The sequence below is a fragment of the Anser cygnoides genome, chromosome 6 (genome assembly GCF_040182565.1).
Source record: "Anser cygnoides isolate HZ-2024a breed goose chromosome 6, Taihu_goose_T2T_genome, whole genome shotgun sequence".
Classification (NCBI taxonomy): Eukaryota; Metazoa; Chordata; class Aves; order Anseriformes; family Anatidae; genus Anser; species Anser cygnoides.
This window is the reverse complement of record NC_089878.1, coordinates 22,702,889-22,723,674: the sequence shown is the minus strand read 5'-3', so window position 1 is coordinate 22,723,674 and position 20,786 is coordinate 22,702,889. Positions and strand designations below refer to the sequence as shown.

Genomic DNA, 20,786 nt, shown 5'->3' with positions numbered 1-20,786 from the left:
CTCTGATTTTGAATCACTTCTGTCAGTTCAAATAATTAGTGTTTCTCTACCAGTTATTCAATTGGTATCTGTGTATCAGTAGTTTTGGGTGCTCATGTACTTTGATACACTAGCAGCTTTATTTCACATAATTGGGAAGAGCTGGCATGTACCAATTCCTTTTCATGAGTCAGACTATGCTAAAGGCTAAGCTTGTGGTGCATTTCTCCCTGACTGCGTGTGCCTGCAGCTGGGCTTTGCAAGCATCCTGGAGCTTATCACTGCCTGATTTTCCATCTGTAATGACAGTGAGACTTGTCTCAAGTGTGACCTTGGGGTGAACATTAGGATACAGTGTTGGCAGGTCTGAGGAGACCTTTTCACAGTCACAAAGAGCAGGGTCTCACATCTCTAGGGTCTTAAGATAATGACCTGATCTGTGTGGCATTCTCCCAAAGTAAATGTTCTGTGGATGACACACACCTTAGTTTCAGGAGCATGAGATGCTAACGCTGTGGCATCTCATCCCAAACTTCCTCTAAACACAATGATAGAAACTGATCTTTAATCAGTCTCCTGCCAGTACTTTTCTTTCATTTAAATTCTTGCTGCTAAGGGTTTTCTCCAATCAGTACCACCAATCAAAATTCAATAGTGTAGATATGAGTCTATCAGTTTTTTTCCTGTGACACAGGAAACGCATCACATTGTGTTGTGTAAAAGTTGCTTATTTGATTCTTATTTTGATATTAGAACAAAAACAACCAGAATACTTAGAGACTTAACCAAAACTCATGATAGGTATAATCATAAACTGCAAGCCATTAAGTGTATTTTAAAGATTCGGGAGTGGCCTAAGGAGTTTCTAATAGACTTTTGCAAAGTAATTTTGTCTAATGATGCAGAAACTTAGGTAATTTACTGAATGGTAATTACATTTACCTGTGCAGATGTCAGATATGCTCTAGGTAATCTCAGGGCAAACAGTTTGCCTAAGAAACTTCAGTTCAGGCTCAGCTAATCCAGGTTCAGCTTTATTTAACAGCTAATTTCAAATTTCTGTATTCTTCGTCATTATTTATATTTGTAAAATGATATATTATTTTGTTTTGTTGTTGTTTTTTGTAATGGTTTTGTTTCTTTTTCTTTTTATAAACTTAAATGATGGTTGGCTTCTCTTTATTTTGTCCCCATATGCTTGTTAAACTTACAGCATAGTGATTGGCAAATTTATGTTTTTACAGATATCCCAGACATGAGTCTGTAAGAGGCTGAACTAGAAGCATAAACAGTAAATTCTTACTCGTAGAGAGGACAGTTCTTTTCCTTGAGATATATCAGTAAACACCAGTAAAACTAGAGGCAAACCCAAATAAAAAAGTTAAATGTGTTTTCTTCACATGTTCTGACTAGAATTTGGTGATCCTTTGAAGACGTGGAATTTTTCTGGCAGAGGCAACTAAGTAAAACCATGTTTTCTGACACAATTATGACACTCTCTTCATGCTTTACTCACCAGAGCTCCACTACTGAGGAGAATCATAAAGACAATGAAAGTCTCAAACCAGTTGTGCTCAACAATCTTGAAGCAGGTTTTTCTAAGGTTCCACCACTGCTTTCCTCTCCCTTCTTCTACACTTACTTGACAGCACTTGAAACGCCGTACACAACCTTTAAAACAACATATGTATTGAGAAAAAGAGAAATTTTGTTGATGTCATTAACTTTGATTGCACAGTGGCACAGCACTACATTTCCAGAAGATGTGTTATTTAGTAAAAACTCAATAGATTTTCACCTAGATGATCTCTTTCCTCTCCAAAGGAAGTAAATTTATTACTGAGATGACTGGAATTTACGGATCAATGAACAGGTAAGAAAAAAGTATTTATCATTTACCAAGAACTAACTGCTCAATACACTATGCACAAAAAGATAAAAGCCCATGCAATGTGAAGCCACATTACAGAATACAATGTAAGAGATAAAAATATATTCATTCATTCAAGTTTAAGGTAAGTTTATGTAGTAACATATGGGCAAGTGTTTTTATATTGTACTTTCTATTGTTTGGGATATTAAATTCACTTTCCATATGTTAAATTATGGTCTAAAAGTATTACTGCTTCTAATCATTGTTTAAACAATGACAAAAGAGTAAATAATTAAACACACAAATATTAATAATTAGTTAAAACAATTAATTATTTATGAATTAGTGTGTTTTTTTGTTATTGTTGTTTGGTTGTGTTTTGTTTTGTTTTGTTTTCATCCCAAACACCTTCAGTGAAGCAAGCCTCTGGTTCCATGGCTTCCTCAGGTTCAGCTTCTGGTTGCTCTTCTGCAGGGAGTCCAATGTCAACTGTGCTACCTTCAGATGAACTGGACATGTTTAGCTTCTGTAAAGAAAAAGGAAAAAGGATCGCAAACGCACAGTAAATGTTTTTAAGGCAAATATTAGTAGTCCTCAGAAAAATTAAATAGTTCTGCTTTTGTTATGGTATTCAATGTAAGTGAATTGCTAGTCAACTTACGTTAATTTTGTACTTCAAAAAAAAATTTCCTCTTACGTTGTGTGGATACATTACATAGAAACTGTATCAGTGATAAATAATATTCAAAGAAAATTAAGTTTCAAATTAAAAAATATGAATGATGGCTCTGAGCCTGCAAGCATTTATGACCACAGCTAACCATAAGTGGCAATGATCTGTTGGATAAATTAATAAAGCTTATATATTTCTGCAGCAATCTGCAGTCTCTACTGAAAAGCAGGTAAGATCCTAAATATAACTATCTAAATAAGGTGGGAGCTCAGAGGAATGAGGGAAAAAAGCACTGATCAGCACAGAAAAAGTTGTATTTTAGTGGTCAGCAAGTCCAGATTAAAAGTGCTAGAAATCTAGCTCACTTACAGGGAAGCAGAAACTGCATTCGTTAAGGCTGAGTTAGATTAAGGATGGCCTATAAAACATCAAACTATGTTTTATAACCCCATCTAATTTTCAGTAACATGATGAGCATTATCTTGAAAAATTAGAGGACTGGACAATCACCAATCATATGAAGTTTATAAGAGCAAGTGCCACGTTGTGCACGTGGGACAGGATAACCCTGCATATACATAAATACTTGGGGACAAGAGGCTGGAGAGCAGCCCCATGGATAGGGATCTGGAGATTTTGGTTAATGACAAGTTGAATGGTCGGCAGCTTGCCCTGGCAGCTGCCCATGGCAGTGGTCACGGCACTGAGCCTGACGGAGTTCAAAAAGAGTTTTTTTTCTAGGCAAAGAAAATGATGTGAATTTCAATAATATGTAGCCAAACAGCCACATTTGAAATTTTTAGTTCAAGCTGAGGTGATGGATATTTGTACAAAATGTATAAAGTTAATACAAAATTGGGAACTATTAAGATGGGGGAAAGTTAACAACAAAGTTCCTCACAGATGAATTGGGGTTATCCTTAATTTTTTCCCCACTGACTTGTGGCATCTTTGGAGGAAATGAAATATGCTGATGCAAAGTTAGGAGGCCAGATCAGTTTACTGAATTGAAATTGGGACAAGGAAAGACGAGGTCTATAATGGGGATGAAAAACAATACAAGATGTAATAATTAAGACCTTGACTTAATCTTGCAAAGCACGGTAATAGTAGATTTACTATCCTTACCTTACAAACTCAAGTGCAGGGAAATTAGTATTAAATTAGTATGTAAGAGCAATTAAATGTTACATATGGATACATTTAATTTGGAAAATAGAAAAAAAGCTTCAAAGTATCACAGAATTCAGATTTGGGGGAGAAAAAAACATTTTTCATTTTAATTTACCATTTTCTTCTAAGAAGCAAATCTTCTGTCATGCTACTTTCAGCTACTTTTTGCACATTAAAACTAAGCTCTTCAAAATTAATGGTGTGATTTATACTTTTAAGATAATTAAGTTGTTAGTTTGCTAAAGAAAAAGAGGGTACACAGCTGGAGGCAAAAAAAAAAAAAAAAGAAAAAGAAAAAGAAAAAGAAAAAGCTTTTAGAGCTGATCCAATCAGGAAAAAGGGATCGTGGCCAGCACTGTAAAACTCCAGGAATGGTGCTGAAGAGCTCAATGTGGTCTGAAGCCAGCTGGAACTCCTCTGATTGTTCCCACTGGCCTTGGAAGTGGAGAGTACATATAGTCTTTTCTAAGTGGGCTCTCATCTAAAACTCAGCTAATTCAAAGGCTGCCAAAGAAAGCTGTTCATCATTTCTCTTTTACAGTTCTTTTGTACTAACAGTCAATATAAAATAAGGAGTTGGACTCAAATCCAAAACAGCAACGCCGAACGTTCTTCCCATGGAAGACTATATAACAGAGTTGCTCTTTCATAAGTTTCTGTGGGAAAAATCAGAAATTTCATGGTGCTTTCTCAAAGGAATGAAAGATAAGGCTGGTGCTACAGACAGCATGCCCGCTACTTCTCTTTCTATCTGGCAAGGGGATGATTAGGTAGTACACTTACATAAAGCTTTCGTAACCTGAGTGTTTTCACCATTGATCAGTCATAAAACAGCTTGTGTTCCTCCATTTGACCATCTGCCCTCTGATGGTTTGGAAGACTGGACCAGCCAGCATTAAGGCAGTTATGGGGAGAGTAGATGACCAGTGGTTGTTTTTCTCCAATGAGTCTTTGCTTAAATTTTGTTCTATTTAGAAATTCTTTCAGCCAGGGCAAGTTCTTGATAGTGTGCTCAAAGAAATTGTTATAACGTCCATTGTGGCAGCAATTCAGAAGCTTGAATCAAAGTCTATTATGTCCTATAGGACATTTTGGAAAATATTTAGTAGGAAAAGAAATATTAATGCTTCAGATATTCAATGGGAAATGAGAACAACGCTCTGAAATAGGTTCCCAAGGGAAGAGGCTGTTTTGTACCAGTCTCCTTTCTTGGAGAGGATCCAAAGATAGTTCTTAGCTTAGCAATAGATTTTTGTAGGGAACACTAGAGGGCTTAGGCACACCAAAGTGACAGCAGCATAAAATTCAGCTAGCCTAAAACTGAGTGTCTGAAGTACTACAATGTTGAAGAAATACAGCAGTGGCCGGTATCCCACAAAGAAACAGGATTGCTAACTGAATGGAAACTAGTTAGTTTAAGGTTCCTTAAGTAAGAAAGTTATTCTTCTTAAATGTCTGGAAAGAATTTTCTGTTTTGACTAAAATATCAACACTCTAATTTGCTGAAGGTGTAGTTGTTTTGCAAGTTATGTTAGTATATCAATGGAAATTATTTTGTTAAAATAGCCACAAAGTCATGTAAAAGAACAGTTACACCTGTAATATGTTTTTTAAAAATACAGATCTCAACAAGGTTTTGTATCTCTAGCCTGCTTTGACATTCCATTAGGAACATAAGATGTTCTAGTCTGCTGATACCATTTTTCAGTTTTAATAACTAAGGGATTTGAAGTATATTGAAATGTCTATGGTTGAATCTTCTTTTTTATTGGAATCTTTTTATTGGTCTAAAGAGTTGACAATTTTAAAATCTAAATTCCATTCTCTAAAGGAAATACTAGTCTAGCTATTTCTATGTTTTCTGGTTTATTCCTGCTCACAAAAAAAACATCACATAGAGGAGGATTTTTTTAAGTGGCAGAGAGAATGTGTGTCACTTCTAATGGGACCCTTGTTACAGGGGGCAAACAAAAGTTTCTCGTGGAATAAGCATGTAGCTAAGGCAATACCCTGCTCCACCAGTTGTTGCAATTACAAAATACGGGCCATAAGGAGTCTTTATGGATTGTTTTGGTTCCTCATTCCCTGGCATCCTATCTTCTCCTGGAACTACTGTAATTTTTAACCCTCTTAATTAATTAAAAATTTAATTCAAGAATTAAACTCTCCTTTATACACTTTTGCTTGTGTACAAAGAAGTGACAAAATAACAAACGATGAAGAACTGAATACACTGTTTTTTTTCTGAAAAAAAAAAAAAAAAACATGCAAAATATCACAGAGAAATGCACAAAGTATCTACATACCTCTTTGCTTTCTTCCAGGTCTGATTCACTACTAAATTCCTCTGTATTTAAATTTTCAAAGTCAGATTCACCCACAGCAATGGGCACTGTCACAGTCAGGCTTGGGTTGTTTATGAATGACATATAATCACTTTCATCAATTATGTATTTTTCCACACTGCTGCCTGTGCCTATGCCACTAGTTGTTCCATTTGCATCTTTAATATAGTCATGGTCCTTGCTTAGTTCGACAGTTGTATGGTTGGAAATACAACTATTTTTGTTGTTCAAATCTTCAAGTGGTTTGATTTCATCTAAAGCTTTTTGTTTTTTAACAAAAGCTTTTTGGATGAATTCACGTGCTTTTCTTTTCACGTAATCTATGCCCTTCTGCATTCTTGCAACAGCAATTTGGAGATTATTCATTTCATTATCATCATCTGTCACAGCAAGGTTGTCTGCACTAAAAGAGCTCAATAGCAAGGCCAAAAATAAGTTCAGTACCTGCAGAAAAATAAGGAAGGACATTCTAAAGTTTATCTCAACAAAGAACATGTACTTTATTAAAAAGAAATAAAAAGGCTCATATTAGTGACACTGAAGACTGATGTTACAATAATTCACCACAACCAAATAAAAGCACCTTCAAAATTATTTCTATTCTCTGTGAAAAACTAAGTGTTTTGTTTTGTTTTGTTTGTTTTTTGCTCGGGTCCTGTTCACTATTCAAAAATATTACTACGACTGACTAATATCTGTAAATGTGTCTTTAAATCCAGACAGTAAAGAACCATTTTGGTGGAAAAACCTTATAACCTAAAAGTGGAGATAATAAATTTGCTATTCAGCATCATAAAAAAAAAATTAACTTATTCCATCACACAGCAGAAATTAGATTTAGGTGACTAATCATATGTGATAAATAATAATAATAAAAAAATACAGCAAATGGTTTATAAAGAGAACATAATCTAAATTTATTTGAAGCAGAAAATATTTACAAACAGCCAAAAGACAGATTAAGAAGTGACTAAGTGCTCACTCTAACATTACGTCTTAGCCTTTTGATGTTGTAAGGTGCAGAATACTTTGTTCTCAATCCAGAAAAGCTCTTAAAATTAACTTTAAGCATTGCTTGAAACCACCTGCTTAAGTGTTTTGTTGAAGCGGAGCCAGAGCACTTAGTTCACTTCAGAATTGAACCCACTCTGTTGCTGAATAATTTTTTGTTAATGTTTTGATTACGTACCACTAAGTTTCCAATCACCATGACCATCATGAAGACAGTAAGGCACATGGCTTGGCCTGCAACCTCCATGCAGTCCCACATTGTTTCTATCCATTCTCCACACAATACTCGAAATACAATCAAAAAAGAGTGAAAAAAATCTTGCATGTGCCAGCGTGGAAGTACACAGTCACTTGCGATTTTGCAGACACATTCCTTGTAGTTTTTCCCAAACAGCTGCATCCCAACCACAGCAAAAATGAACACAATGATGGCCAGCACCAGGGTCAAATTTCCCAGAGCTCCCACAGAGTTACCAATAATTTTTATTAGCATATTTAGTGTTGGCCAAGATTTTGCTAATTTGAAAACTCGTAACTGGAAGGAAAAAAAAAATAATGTTAGGACGAGTAAGAAAGACACAAAGATATTTAAAAGATAATTAATGGAAAGATATTACTGCAAAATATGCCTTGAGTATGACTGTTGATAGGTTATCCTCTTTTCTAAATGTGTGATGATAGAAGGGTCGGTCACGAATTTTGCAAAGTTAGAGTTGGATATCCTTAAAGCATAGTTTGTATCCAAGGCTCAAGAAATTACCAATCAAAGTGAATTTAAAATCTGTTGCATACTTCTTAAAATCAACTAGGCTATTTTTCTACAAGTATTTGCAGAGTAGATCTTTTCCCGTGGTGGTAATCAGAGCACAACACATCTAGCTTGTGAATCTATTTGTTTCTGCATAGCAGGATATTTAAAATATGTATATATAATAAATAAATTGTAATTAGGCTTAGGCACCCATTGCTATGTATTTGTCTTGATTTCTATAAATTCCCACTGAAGACAGTAAGATACCACAACAAATATGGATTTGTAATAATGAAAGAGACTTAAGGCTTAGTGTCATGGGAAGCTGTGCACATTTTTAAGGAAAAAAAAAATGAAACCCCATTGAAAAATCAGTGCAATTGATGTATATTTACCAATCTGAATGATCGAAGAACTGAGAGTCCTTCCACATCTGCAAGACCAAGTTCAACCAAGCTAAGGGTTACAATAAAACCATCAAAAATATTCCAGCCTTCCTGGAAATAATAGTAAGGATCCATTGCAATTATCTTGAGAAACATTTCTGCTGTGAAGATTCCAGTGAAGACCTGAAATCAGAATGCAGTTGGTTATTTTTTTGTGAAATATAATATTACAGGTTTAGCTGTTGTTTGGGCTACTCCAAAACTGATATTTAAAAACAGTTCACTGTAGTGATTTATTATGACCACCTTACCTTAAAAAAGGCCATACAAACCAAGTAATTTTTTTTTCCAATTAATTGAATTCTACACTGAAGAAATTACATAAACTTCTGTTTTATAACATTTAGAATCCAATTTCAACTCTGTCAGGATATGGACTTTCTCAAGGATATTGTTTGTACTGCACAAACAATATCCCTAATTTGATTTTCACGACATAAACCAGAATGCTTTCCAAGAAATTACATGGCATAACATCATTTTTGGTATAATAATTACATTATACAGCAGCATGAATGAGGCCAAATCTGACTCCTGATGGAGCTCCTTTGCTCCTCCAGCCTGCAAGAATCCCATTCAGTTCAATACAGATAAGATTATTAATAACAGCTGGGAATCAACTGAGATACAACAACTTGAAGAAGCTGAGGAACTTCTACATAGGTGTTGCCAGTAAGTTTAGTGAAGCTCATTGGCTCAATCACTTTAATGTCAGAAATAGCATTTAAGAGTCCATTTTAAACATGATATTCCAGGTAATGGTTTCTTATTTTGAAATGAAATATTATGAATGAAGCAGGAATCATATTTAGGTGTTGCCAAAGTAGCAACTCTGAGCAGCTTTGAGAGAGAGCTGTTGTGATTCTGAGTATTAGAAAAAAATCCTATAGAAAAGGGAAGTACTAAAGCTGTTAAAGGCTGGCTGAACCCTGGTCTGGAATGCTCCTTTCTCCTCTCTTCTCTTGTTTTTGATAATCCATTTTCAGGAAGGCTGAATAGAAAGTGGAACAGTTAAAGAGAATAGAATCTAACTGGGATAATCAGGAGATGGACCAGATTCTGACTTGCTCTGCCTAGGAACACCAATGCTCAAGATAGATTTTACTACTGCTTTTAAATACATCACAGATGCAAACACTAGAGAGGGAAAAGTTACTAGTTTTTAAGATAGAGGATTAAAACAAATGTGTAAAAGGTGGGAATGAATAAATACAGCGTGAAAATATGAATAAGGTTCTTAACCATCAGGATGGTGAGGTTCTCAAGGAGTACTCCCCACCTGGAGTATTGCATTCAGCTCTGGGGCCGCCAGTCTAAGAACATTAACCTGTTGGAACAAGTCCATAGGAGGACCACAAGAATGATCAAAGGTTTGGAGCACGTCTCCTGTGGAGACAGGCTGAGAGAGTTGTGGTTGTTCAGCCTCGAGAAGAGAAGGCACTGGAAAGATTTTTATAGTGGCCTTCAAGTACACCTAAAAGGGCACTACAGGAAAGCTGGGGAGGGACTATTTTTCAGGGCATGTATTGATAGGGTACTCTCTTTGTAGTCTGACATTCACCAAAATGTATATATATTATATATATATATACACATTAAATATATACGTATATATATGTTTCCAAACAAATATATATATATATATATATAAATAATATAAATATATAAATATATATATTTGTTTGGAAAAAGACTATAAATTGCTTCAACACAAGATTTTTCATTTTACTAGGAAACTCATATCCCTTATTTTAAATACAGGAAAACCAGCTATATGTTTGTCTATTAATTCTCCTTTCTGAATCCTGTAGTTATTTACATGATCTGAGTTATTTTTTCTTCATTACAAAACAAGGATTATTAAAAATCACATTGTAAGAAATCCATTCTTAAAATAAGAGACTAAGTAGGACTACAGCAGCAGACGCTTTGCTGTGATCAAACCTGTCAGTTCAAAAGCATCAGAGCTATAGAAAATTAACTCCTGAATTCTTTAATAATGTATCTTTTTGAAGTAGAAGGGAGAAAATATAGTTGACAACATGACAAAAAGGTATCTTACTAATTATATGATTCTAAAAAATGTAAAGACTATGAGAGGAAAAAGTACTGCGGGATATTTTTCATAGTTTTACATAAAACATATAAAGAAACCAATCCACGTATCCACATAAAAAGTCATTTAGCCTGGAAAATTCTAGAAATGCCTTTAAATGGCTCTTCTAGTGATTGTAAACCTGTGCTCAGGAAACAGAGTAACAAGAGGAAAGCAATTAAAAACACATTCATAATTTACACTTTTGTATTGTATTGATTGAAAATGAAATACTACATTTATTTCCATGGTGTGCTTTTCATGGAAGTAATGCATTTCCTGGTTTAGTAGTTAGATAAATCAACTTCTATTTAATATAGACTTTACTTAATGTAGCATTGGTGCCCCTTTTTAAATATTTAATCTGGTTTTGCGGAATGCTGGAAAATAGTGATTTTACAGAATCCTAAGTTATGTGACCCAGGGTTGACAGTGAAATTTCCAAAAATGTTGTGTTTTATCTGGAGAGCAATAAATGGCCAGTAAATTCACTTTCTAAAGAGGTAAAAAACAACAACAACAAGACAACACTGTTAAACTCCTTCTTTCAGTTATTTCAGACATACTTCCTTCAAAATTATAAACATAAAAAGACAATAGACTTACCAGATTTCCAACTGAAAGTACATTATTGAATTCATCAGTCATCGGATAATGCTCCATGGCCATAAAAAGTGTATTTAAAACAATGCAAATAGTAATCGCCAAGTCAACAAATGGATCCATTACCACTAAGTTGACGATATGCTTTACTTTTAACCAATGCGGACTGCAGTCCCAGATCAAGAAAATATTTGCAAATTTATACCAACATGGTGGGCATTTCTGCCTTGATTCTTCAAGTTCTGTGGGAAATCAAAGTTCACAGCAGTAAGTATGTGATTACTCTAACCTACATCTCAAGCCTACATTACTTGTATCAGTCAAGTTAATTACCATCTGTAATGTTATCGATTAACCCCCTATAAGCACAACTTCTTTATATTTCAATCACTATTCACATCAGTACCAATTTATATATTATGTATTCTATTGTTCCTTGATTCAGACTGTTCCTCAAACTTGCTGTTCTATTATGTAAATATTTTACTTTCAAAATTGTGGTAGTTAGGTAAAATTTTTCAACATAATTTTCATTCCCAGTTCAAGAAAAAAAACAAAACCAAAAACTTTTTTATCACCTATAGCAGCACTTCTTTAAAGAGTAATTGAATAAATATAACTGCTAAAATATGCATATATTTTAGCAACAGTAACATATATTTGAAAAACGTTCAGTGGTCTTTTTGTGCCCAATAATTCTTTAATTAATATGAGTAAGCATCCTCTTAGTTATGACCATCAGACACAACGCCATAGTCCTAATGATCACAAGATATATAATGGCAGAACAATGAACTAAAAATGCTTATTTGTGTAATAACCTCAATGAATATAGAGCTTTGATAAATATTTGTTCGTTTGTGGAACAGTATCTATTCATTGAGATATTTTAAATAATTTTTAATGTTTCAACTCATATTTTCAGATGCTTATTGAAAAAAACAGGTATTAAGTATTAAGCTATGAGTAGCCCACACCTTCCACTGTGTTTGTAAGGATGCTAGCAATGCTCATTGCTCTTTCTCTTAAAGCTGGATCTTCCAGAAAGTCCATAGAAACATGGAAAGAGCTTGATACTCTTTTCCTCATTTCAGTTTCTGTAGTGGTGCCCTACAAATAAAAAAAAAATAATACGTGAGACCATGTTTCAGTAATAAAATAAGTACATATTGTATAAAACCCTGTCATTAATATGCATGTATGCGTGCTTCGTGCACTTCAATTTTTATAATGTCAGACTTTTCTTACTTTTTAGTATCTTAAAAATAATTAAAAAAATGTATTAGGCAATAGTTACCTGCTGCTCAAGAGTTAGCAAGAGTTTATTCACTTAATTTTTGCATTTATTTCCTTTGAGCTTTGAAAAATTATTTAAACAAATGGAAAAGGACTGAATTCAAAAGATTGTATAAAATTTTTGCAAACTGTATTTTTTCCTTGCTCTTGCTGACAGAATTCAGTTTCCTATAACATACTAGTCTTTTACGCTAGACAAACTGTAGCAAGAAAAGTATGACTTCCTCATGCTTCCTCATGCTAGTATATTTCTGATTAATGTTAGTAGACAATTTTGAACTAAGCAAGACATTTATTTTAGAGACCTCTTCTCTTACCTGCATGTATATACACAGTGACAGCAATATGTGCTGCTCATATGTTCACACAGACAGTTGTATTTTTGGTAGAGTGTGTAGAAATGTGATCTTCCAATGAACTACTTGTTGTCTAAACTATTGAACTCCACCAGCAAAGGATGGAAATATATAAGAATGAATGATAATAAAGAATTGACTACTTTCTTATATTTTAGTGGGGCTGATATAGAAGTGTGTTATCAAAATTAACTGATAATGCTAATTTTGATAAAGTGGTAGTAGCAGTGTCATATTTATTGTAGACATACGATAACATTTTTGTATACAATTTTCAGTTGTATAGTAGCTTTGATTTTGTGGACTACAGCCATGGACCTTTATAGCAGTAAAAATAAAGTATAGCACACTAAAGTAGTATAGTGCTTTTGTGAATGTGCAAGTTAATATTTCAGTGTGTGGAAACTGCAAATAGCATTTGTTAGTTACGAGAATATTAGTTAAAAAAAAAAAAAAAAAGCTTGAGTTGCAAACCTATTTTATCTGTTTTACTTATTAAAGATTTTACAAGATGCAGGAGCATTCACAGCTTGACCAACCAGGAAGCATTGCCAAGGATTCCATTCTGTAGATAACACTGGCTGGTGCAGTAAGAAAAAGCCATGATGCCTAAGCTATTTAAAACTTTCTTACATTGTCATCAGTAGCTGGTTTATCTATTATCACCTCTGGCAGAAGCTGTCCAACAGGCGATGTAGGAACAGATGGTCCACCAACCAGGGAAACCACCCCATTGCAATCCACAGTGCTGTGCATCTTCCCATTCACTGGAAACACTGCCAGCATCCTGGATGACCTACTGGCCTGACTAATGTTACTGTTACGCCGTTCACCATGTCTGCGCGGCACAAAGAGAGAATCTCTTCTGCTATCATTGTCTTCAAAAGTGCTGTGCTCATCATCAGCAAAGTCATTTTCTGATCCTATGTCCTTTGCTCTACCTCTGAAGCTGAAAAGACTTGTTCTGCTGTTGCGCCTTGGAGAAAACAGGGAGCCTCGAATGCTCAGCAAAGACTGCAGGCAAACAAAATTTATAATTATTAGCTGAAACCTTCAAACTTAGCATTGTTATTAGTATCACGTTTTTTTTGTTTTGTTTTGTTTAATATGTTTCCCATAAGGTAAATGCTGCTATGAAACATCTGTATGTATTTCATTATATTTTGCAGATATAAATACCTCTGCTCATGGATTGTTAAGACAAAAACAGTTTTGATCACTCCTTGCTCTTAATGTCCACTAAAGTTACTGAGTAGTTGCACAATACCCATCAAGCAAAAAGTAAAAACATGCACATGCTTCTTTATATGCAGCATCCTTCACATATTGAACCAAACTCAAACATCATTAAAGCACGAGGAAAAGGTGAGGCTATCATAATGAAAAAACACTGTTAAGGTTTAATAAGTATAGATGAGATATAATCACTCTAAAAAAAACACAGAATCAACTAGAGAATATTTTTAATATGATTTTTGAATAATGCTTTTAGAAGAATAGGGATATGAAGTTACATTTCATTTTTTTTTTTTTTTTTTATTATTATTATTATTTTACAAGTTGGCCTAGCAGCTACTGCACTTTCTGTCAGACACTGACAACAATAATAAAATTGAATGAAAATCTCAATGTTTCCCTTCTTTAAGCGGCAGGGTCATATTACTGTACTAGGAAAACTAAAGTAGTTTTGTAACAGCCTGTGACGCTTTAAATATATGCTGCTACTAAAAATATCTATGTACAATACCTGATGTGGAGAAGAGTATTTCTTTTCATATGTCAGTCTATTGCCTTCAATAGATAATCGGAAACCTTTCCTTCTTATGCTGTCTTCCGATTCAGACTTGTGAAATTCATCTTCTTCTTTTTCCTCCCCTCCAGACTGTTCTTTCTGTTTTCTTTTTTTCCGTCTATTTCTTCTCTCTTTTGCACTCTTTGAGCTCAATTTGGATGCCTCTGAGGAACTTTCTGAGAGCCCACCAGCTCCTTCTGCAGCACTGGGCTCCCTGGACTCGGCAGATGCTGTTACTGCTGCTGCTGCTGCCACTGCTGCTGCCTGCCACATTGCAGAATTAATTTGTGTCATTGAGCAAACCAAGACAGTCTTTAAAATTTTACTTATATGGAATTTTTCGTCCAACTCCCTTAAGTCTTAACACTTTTCATAGAATATTCTAAAAATATGGTCATAGCCTTTGGTATTAGCCTTCTTCCACCTTTCATGAATAGCTTTAAAATGCAGAAGTCTAATACACTGTATTGATGACATCAGACTAAAGAAAAACATAATGAACAATGTATTTCTAGTTTTCAGTATTCCTTCTTGATTATGCCTCAACTGTTTTCAGTAAAAAGCCTTTATTTCGGAAGAGAAAATCTCTGAGCTAACTCTGATGTTGAATACCCAGCAGGGCAGTTTCTGTCTCCAAATTCAAAAAACAGGGGTTCAATATCTCTAGAAAAATTTCTTTAATATTCTTTTGTATTGCACCGTAAGGTATACCTGAGCTGCTTCTTGTTGCTTCTTCAGCTGTTCCAGCATCTGTTGAAATTCTGCCTCTTTCTGTTCTGCTTCTTCCATGGTTGCTTGATTCTGCTCTTCATAGGCCATGGCAACCACAGCCAGAATCAAATTAATCAGATAGAACGAGCCCAGAAAAATCACCAGAACAAAAAATATCATGTATGTTTTCCCAGCAGCACGTAGAGTCTGGAAGTAAGAATAGATTTATAAGCAAGAACAAGTTAACAGCGGTTCCATTCTTCATACTGGGAAAATTAAGATAACATAAGATACTTGATTTTCTTGCATTACTGGTGCAAACATATTCAGTCTATTATCCATAAAAAAATTCTCACCAGTTGATAAAGGTTTTCCCAGAAGTCTTGGGTCATCAGGCGAAACAGTGACAAGAAAGCCCAGCTGAAGGTGTCAAAACTTGTGTAGCCATAATTGGGGTTTCTACCAGCTTTCACGCATGTATACCCTTCTGGGCACTGCCTGCAAAGACAAACTGGGTGTTAACCTTACATAGGTATTTTGGTATTTATCATTTGGAATGTCCAGAAGAAGATTAGGATTAGAAAGTCGATTGTTCTTGTATAGTGGATCAGGCTATAAATAATAGAATATGTAACTTTTAATAGAGAATTATTTTAAACGATACTAGAAAAATTAATCAGGAAAGGCACATAAAAAAAAACAAAACAAAACCTACTGTGAAAAGTTTAAACTTCTAAAACATAATCCAAATAATTTCTTTAATTATTAATGTTGTAACTAATGTCAATATTTTCTACTGTCTGTTCTTGAACCTGTTAGTACTCCGGTGTGCAACTGGAGCTGGAAAATAGCACGTTTTCTAGCTGTGGTGTCTGTTACTTTACATAGTGGCAGGAAATACTAATATCAGATTTCTAATTCAGCCATGCAAATACTAAGATCATTAACTAATCCAGCAAAGTCAATGAAATCCACTGATTCCATTGCGATTGGAGATCCAAATCCACAGTCTGGTGTAAAAATCAAATATTCCTTCTTATGTGAAAGAATGTAGTCACTCAAAATATAACACCCCTGCATCCCACCGTGCACATCTGAAGACAGATTTAGTTTGAACACTGTGAAATAATACTGTGAAACATGGTCTTACCCAGCATCAGAGCTATTTCCACAAAGCAGAGCATCATTTTGCCCTTCCAGAAAATAAAAATGACCTGTTTAGAAAAGAATTTAAAAAAAATAATTATTTTTTTTTTAACTACAGCTCTCTGAAATACATAATCCAGATCTAAAAATGCTAAGGTGATTTCAGATGCAATTTTAAACACCTTGTATTATTTTTTTCAGCAGGAGTGTAACTTCAGAGTAAATACCACTATGAATTGTAGTAAGTGCCATCTCTCACAGCCTTCTGTTAAAATGCTAAAATGTACTAAAAATCCTGACAAGTGCTGCTGTGTGAAGGTGATATGCACTGTTCTCCTTTCACACTGATCACTGAACTAAATCACACTTTGTGAAATTATATTTTACACTTATTTATTACAATAATTAAATTGTACTTGGAAAAAAAAAAAAGATACTGATAATTTATTTTAAGGAGGGAAACTTTCTGATCAGCATTGCCAAGGGTTCCAGTTTGTCACTTACAAATGCTTGTGACAGTTACACGTGAGTTCTGTAAAAAACCACATGGCTGCCAATGGCTCCAACAGTTACAGGTGCTTACACACTGCAATTAGCTTGCTGACTGGTATGAGGGCTCTGGTATACATCTAAACTGATTAATTGCAACAGTCACTGACTTGTGTGAGAGGGGTTTTAGGGGTATATGATGCAATTATTGATCACCTTAGGAAAGAGAAATTGGATAGTTTCCACCAAATCACCCAGTAGCTAACCAGCCCATAAGCTGTATAGTAATCCTGTATTTTTCAAAAGACTTTTTAGATGGTATAGGCAACAACATCGACCGTCCATTTTTAGAAGAATAAAGAGATGGTAGGAAAAAAAGTTGTATCTGTTAATATGTACTTTCACTGTATCCTTGAATTTGTCCTTTTCCCCTCAAAGCAGACTCCTACAGTAGCTAAGCTCTTTATTTTGAAAGACTCATCACAGAAGGAGCTTCCTCCTGTAGCAAAGCTTACCATTTAGCCACGCACAGGACACAATTTGTACAGTCAGACCACACAGCCCAGTGTCCCATTTCCAGCACAGACCAGAAGTACTGCCTGAGGAAGTCTGCAAGCACATGCCAGAGATGTAGTGCTACTCCCTTGAGCACCCTCCCAGCTTCCTTCCAGTGCTTCTGAAGCACAGCTGCTTCAGAGTTAGGGTGTTTCCTTTTTTGCTTCCTGAAGAAATTTTAAACCCCTATTGGATTTCTGCTCCATTGAACTGGCCTGCTAGTCTCCCTTAAACTGATCTCATCTGAAATGCTGTTGGTGCAGCTGAGCTTAGACTTGGCTGTGGCTGCACATGCTGTCACTACAGAAGCTAATGAGTGCTGGGTGTGAAGAGGTGTCACGAGTCACTGGCTCAGCATGGTGGTTTGCTGCAGGAGGTACACCATACCCAAGCCAGCTGCATCTCTTATCTTTCTCATCATGTTAGCAAAATTCACCATTTGGGCAAGTTAGGTTTTTCAGCTCCACATAGATTTTGTTTGACAGTCTGTGAAGAACACAATTTCAGTATCTCATCATGCATACAGGGTACAATCTTCTGTGCTGCGGAAAGTGCACAACCCTGTGTGCTGCTGCTGTCACGCTGGGCTGGTATGCTTTGCAGAACTGCACTGTGCCGAAACCCAGCTGTAAATAGCAAAGTTAGCTGACTTGATGCTGACCACAGCTGACCCATATGAAAGAAATCTTATTCTGCATGATGTCAGCTAATCATGATTAAAACATGCTGGAACATAACAGCTGGTTGGGGATAATGCAAACCAGACTGGATAGAGTATACGTGGGGCAGTCAGTCGCAATCAGCACTGCTGCAGCTGAGCTGAACTGCTGAAATAGGGCTTGTGTTAAAGTTCTGAGGTTTATCCAAGATATGCCATGGAGCATGGTGGTCTTGCCAGCTCCACAGGCAATGGCCACACGGGCTTTCTCTGAATACTCTGGTACAACCATGTTTTTCAGGATGGCAGATACAAATGCTCAAAATAGCAGAACAGGAAATTTTTTAAAACAACTCAGGCTGAATGGCATAAGACCCTAATAGATGTAAAATTCAGAAAGGTATTTTGCCAGTGTAATGTGAAAAGTTTCTCACTAAATTCAAGACATATGGTTGGCTTCATTTTCTTTGACTGGGAAATATGAAAAAATCCCTGATGGGCAAGTACTTCACTTTAAGGGAATTTACAGTTGGCTGCATAAGCTTAGGGTAATGACTGAGCATAACTGTTATTACGTAAAACAGATACTGAGATCTTTCACACTGACTGCTTCCTAAGTGAATAGTTGTGAGCCAGACCCAGCACATAGGACAAAGATGAAACCTTTGTGAAACCCAGCACAAACGAAAGTAGGAGCCTTGCAGTTCTTGCAAAATCATATGGCACCTGATAAGCAGGAGGTTTACGTAAGAAGCATTTGCAACATTGGATCAGAACCAAACTCATGTGTGGTGGGGTCAGCACTTACAAACCCTTCAATTTCCACTAATGATACTGCACTGGGACATTTGGGAGACCACCTGGGCTGGCCCTCAGGCTCTCCCCCACCCTTCTGCCAGACTCCAGGCACACGCCAGGGGCCTCTGTTCATTGCCAACTACAGCTTCTTTCTGCTCCTTTCAAATTACTGAGCAGGGGACTTGTCTTCTCTACCAGCCTCAGTCTCTGAGAGATCCACACCTATCTATCTGATCCACACCATTTACTTCATTTAGGCTGTTTCCATCTATTTCTGAGAAGACTCACTGGCAATATGTTTAAGATGAACTAAACATCTTCATTTAAGAAATTAAAAGCACTAAAAGAAAATATATTTTTTCTTAAGCCATTTAAAAAGTTAAGAAAATGCAGAGGCAAAGAGAAAATAGATATTTCAACTCAATTACATGGAAAGAAAGAACAGAGCTGGCACAGGGACATCCCAGGAGATTTTGCTAAGCCAAAATATTTTGATCTCATGGACTTGAGCTGCAAAGTACAGCAGAAGAGTAGATAATGTGAACATCACTTGAATAATTCTATAAGAAGCAATGATGGATTTCAGAATTACTCTTGCAGTCTCCCCTCTGTGTACCACAGCATATCTTGAAACAAATATGCTATCTAGGAAATAATAACCGAAGAATGTGTTTCATTAGTCAGTGCAAGATTTATTTCCCGGAAAAAAATTGCTTATGGCAAACTTGGCAAGATAAATGGATTTAGCATTAAGTTTATCAGATCTGATATCTCAGAAAAAGAACGGGGAAAAAAAAAATGTTTGGCTCGCTAATGCCAGTAGTGCTTACATAAAGTCTCTCTTAAATGGCATTTCTGAAAATGACCTCAAGGGAAAACTTAGGGCTTATGTACCCTATTTTTGCATAACATACACAACTATTGGAATAAAAAAATGTAGTATTCCTGTGAGATGGTGCCATTGTACTTCTCTGAGCTCCAGGTAACACTCTTTTTACTGAAGAAGAAGACTTAACTGAAACTAGGCTTAAGTGAACCTAGTGTAAGAACCATTTCTGTATTCCATCTGCCCACCCAGAAAAAGAGAACAGGAAGCTGTGAGAAAATCATTTTTCTTTGTGAAACTGCCTGTAAGCAAGGACAAGCTTATTAACTTCATAGTAAGACTCATAATTTCATAATAGATTTGAACTTGTGTGTAAATACACAAAAGGTTGAAGCAGCCATTTATTAAAGTATATTCTGTAACTAATGCAGCATGATTTTTCAGGATCTTCAGGTCTCCTTGAAGTCAAATGAAATCAGAGATTGAGTTTATAGATTGTTAAAAAACAGACAAACAACCAAAAAAAAAAAAAACCACAGAAAATGAAGTTTGACCTTGAAGACCTTACTTAAACTTTGTTGTACACCATATCATGGGATCTCTCTGAATTCAAGTGTTTAAGTAAAGTGAATTTCACAAAAAGATTACATCTTGACTTAAGAAATTAAGATGGAAATCAATCACAGCCATTGATCAGGTGTGTGATGATGGTTAGAATTATTTCTATTTGAAATTTGTCTGTCTTTGACTTACAGGTATTGAACCCATTATATCTTTGCCTGCTAGATCAAAGGTATGTCTATGATGAAATTTCTGTTCCCCATGAGGTTTTTTTCAACTGTAATCAAATCACCCCTTAAAACTTCTCTTTGATATGTTAAGCAGGTTGAGCTCCTGGTCTATCTTGGTATAAAGCATGTTTTCCAACCCTTTAATCATTCTACTCTTTTCTGCACATTCTCCATTTTTTTTAACATTCCATCTAAATTGAACTTTTTATAGTATTCCAGTGGTGCTAAATACAGGGGTAACACTGCCTCCTAGTCAATAATTTATTTATGCGAACAGGATACTATTTAGCTTTTTGGCTGTAGAGTTTTAGTTTTAATTTTCAGAGTCCTGGCTGCTCCAAAGCGTCTTAGGTGCTTTGCTGAAGGCCTTCCAACTGCATTTCTATATCTTGCCTTTGTTGCAGCTCTGCAGCACTTCA

At 35.6% G+C, this 20,786-nt stretch overlaps 1 protein-coding gene across 8 annotated transcripts in view; it reads right to left on the bottom strand.

The window, feature by feature from the left end:
* The window catches only part of LOC106029948 (sodium channel protein type 1 subunit alpha), a 98,161-nt gene that overhangs the window by 29,832 nt on the left and 47,543 nt on the right, over positions 1-20,786 (bottom strand). For 6 of the 8 annotated variants that reach the window (XM_066999719.1, XM_066999720.1, XM_066999718.1 and 3 more), the window contains 12 exons: positions 16,255-16,318; positions 15,461-15,602; positions 15,105-15,311; positions 14,349-14,657; positions 13,235-13,615; positions 11,927-12,059; positions 10,953-11,191; positions 8,201-8,374; positions 7,233-7,589; positions 6,005-6,487; positions 2,261-2,378; positions 1,496-1,650 (listed from right to left, as the gene is read on the bottom strand). In XM_066999719.1, coding sequence (XP_066855820.1) covers positions 1,496-1,650; positions 2,261-2,378; positions 6,005-6,487; positions 7,233-7,589; positions 8,201-8,374; positions 10,953-11,191; positions 11,927-12,059; positions 13,235-13,615; positions 14,349-14,657; positions 15,105-15,311; positions 15,461-15,602; positions 16,255-16,318 — 2,762 coding nt within the window. The remainder of the gene's footprint in view (positions 1-1,495; positions 1,651-2,260; positions 2,379-6,004; positions 6,488-7,232; positions 7,590-8,200; positions 8,375-10,952; positions 11,192-11,926; positions 12,060-13,234; positions 13,616-14,348; positions 14,658-15,104; positions 15,312-15,460; positions 15,603-16,254; positions 16,319-20,786) is intronic. The other 2 variants (XM_066999723.1, XM_066999722.1) reach the window with 1 other exon arrangement.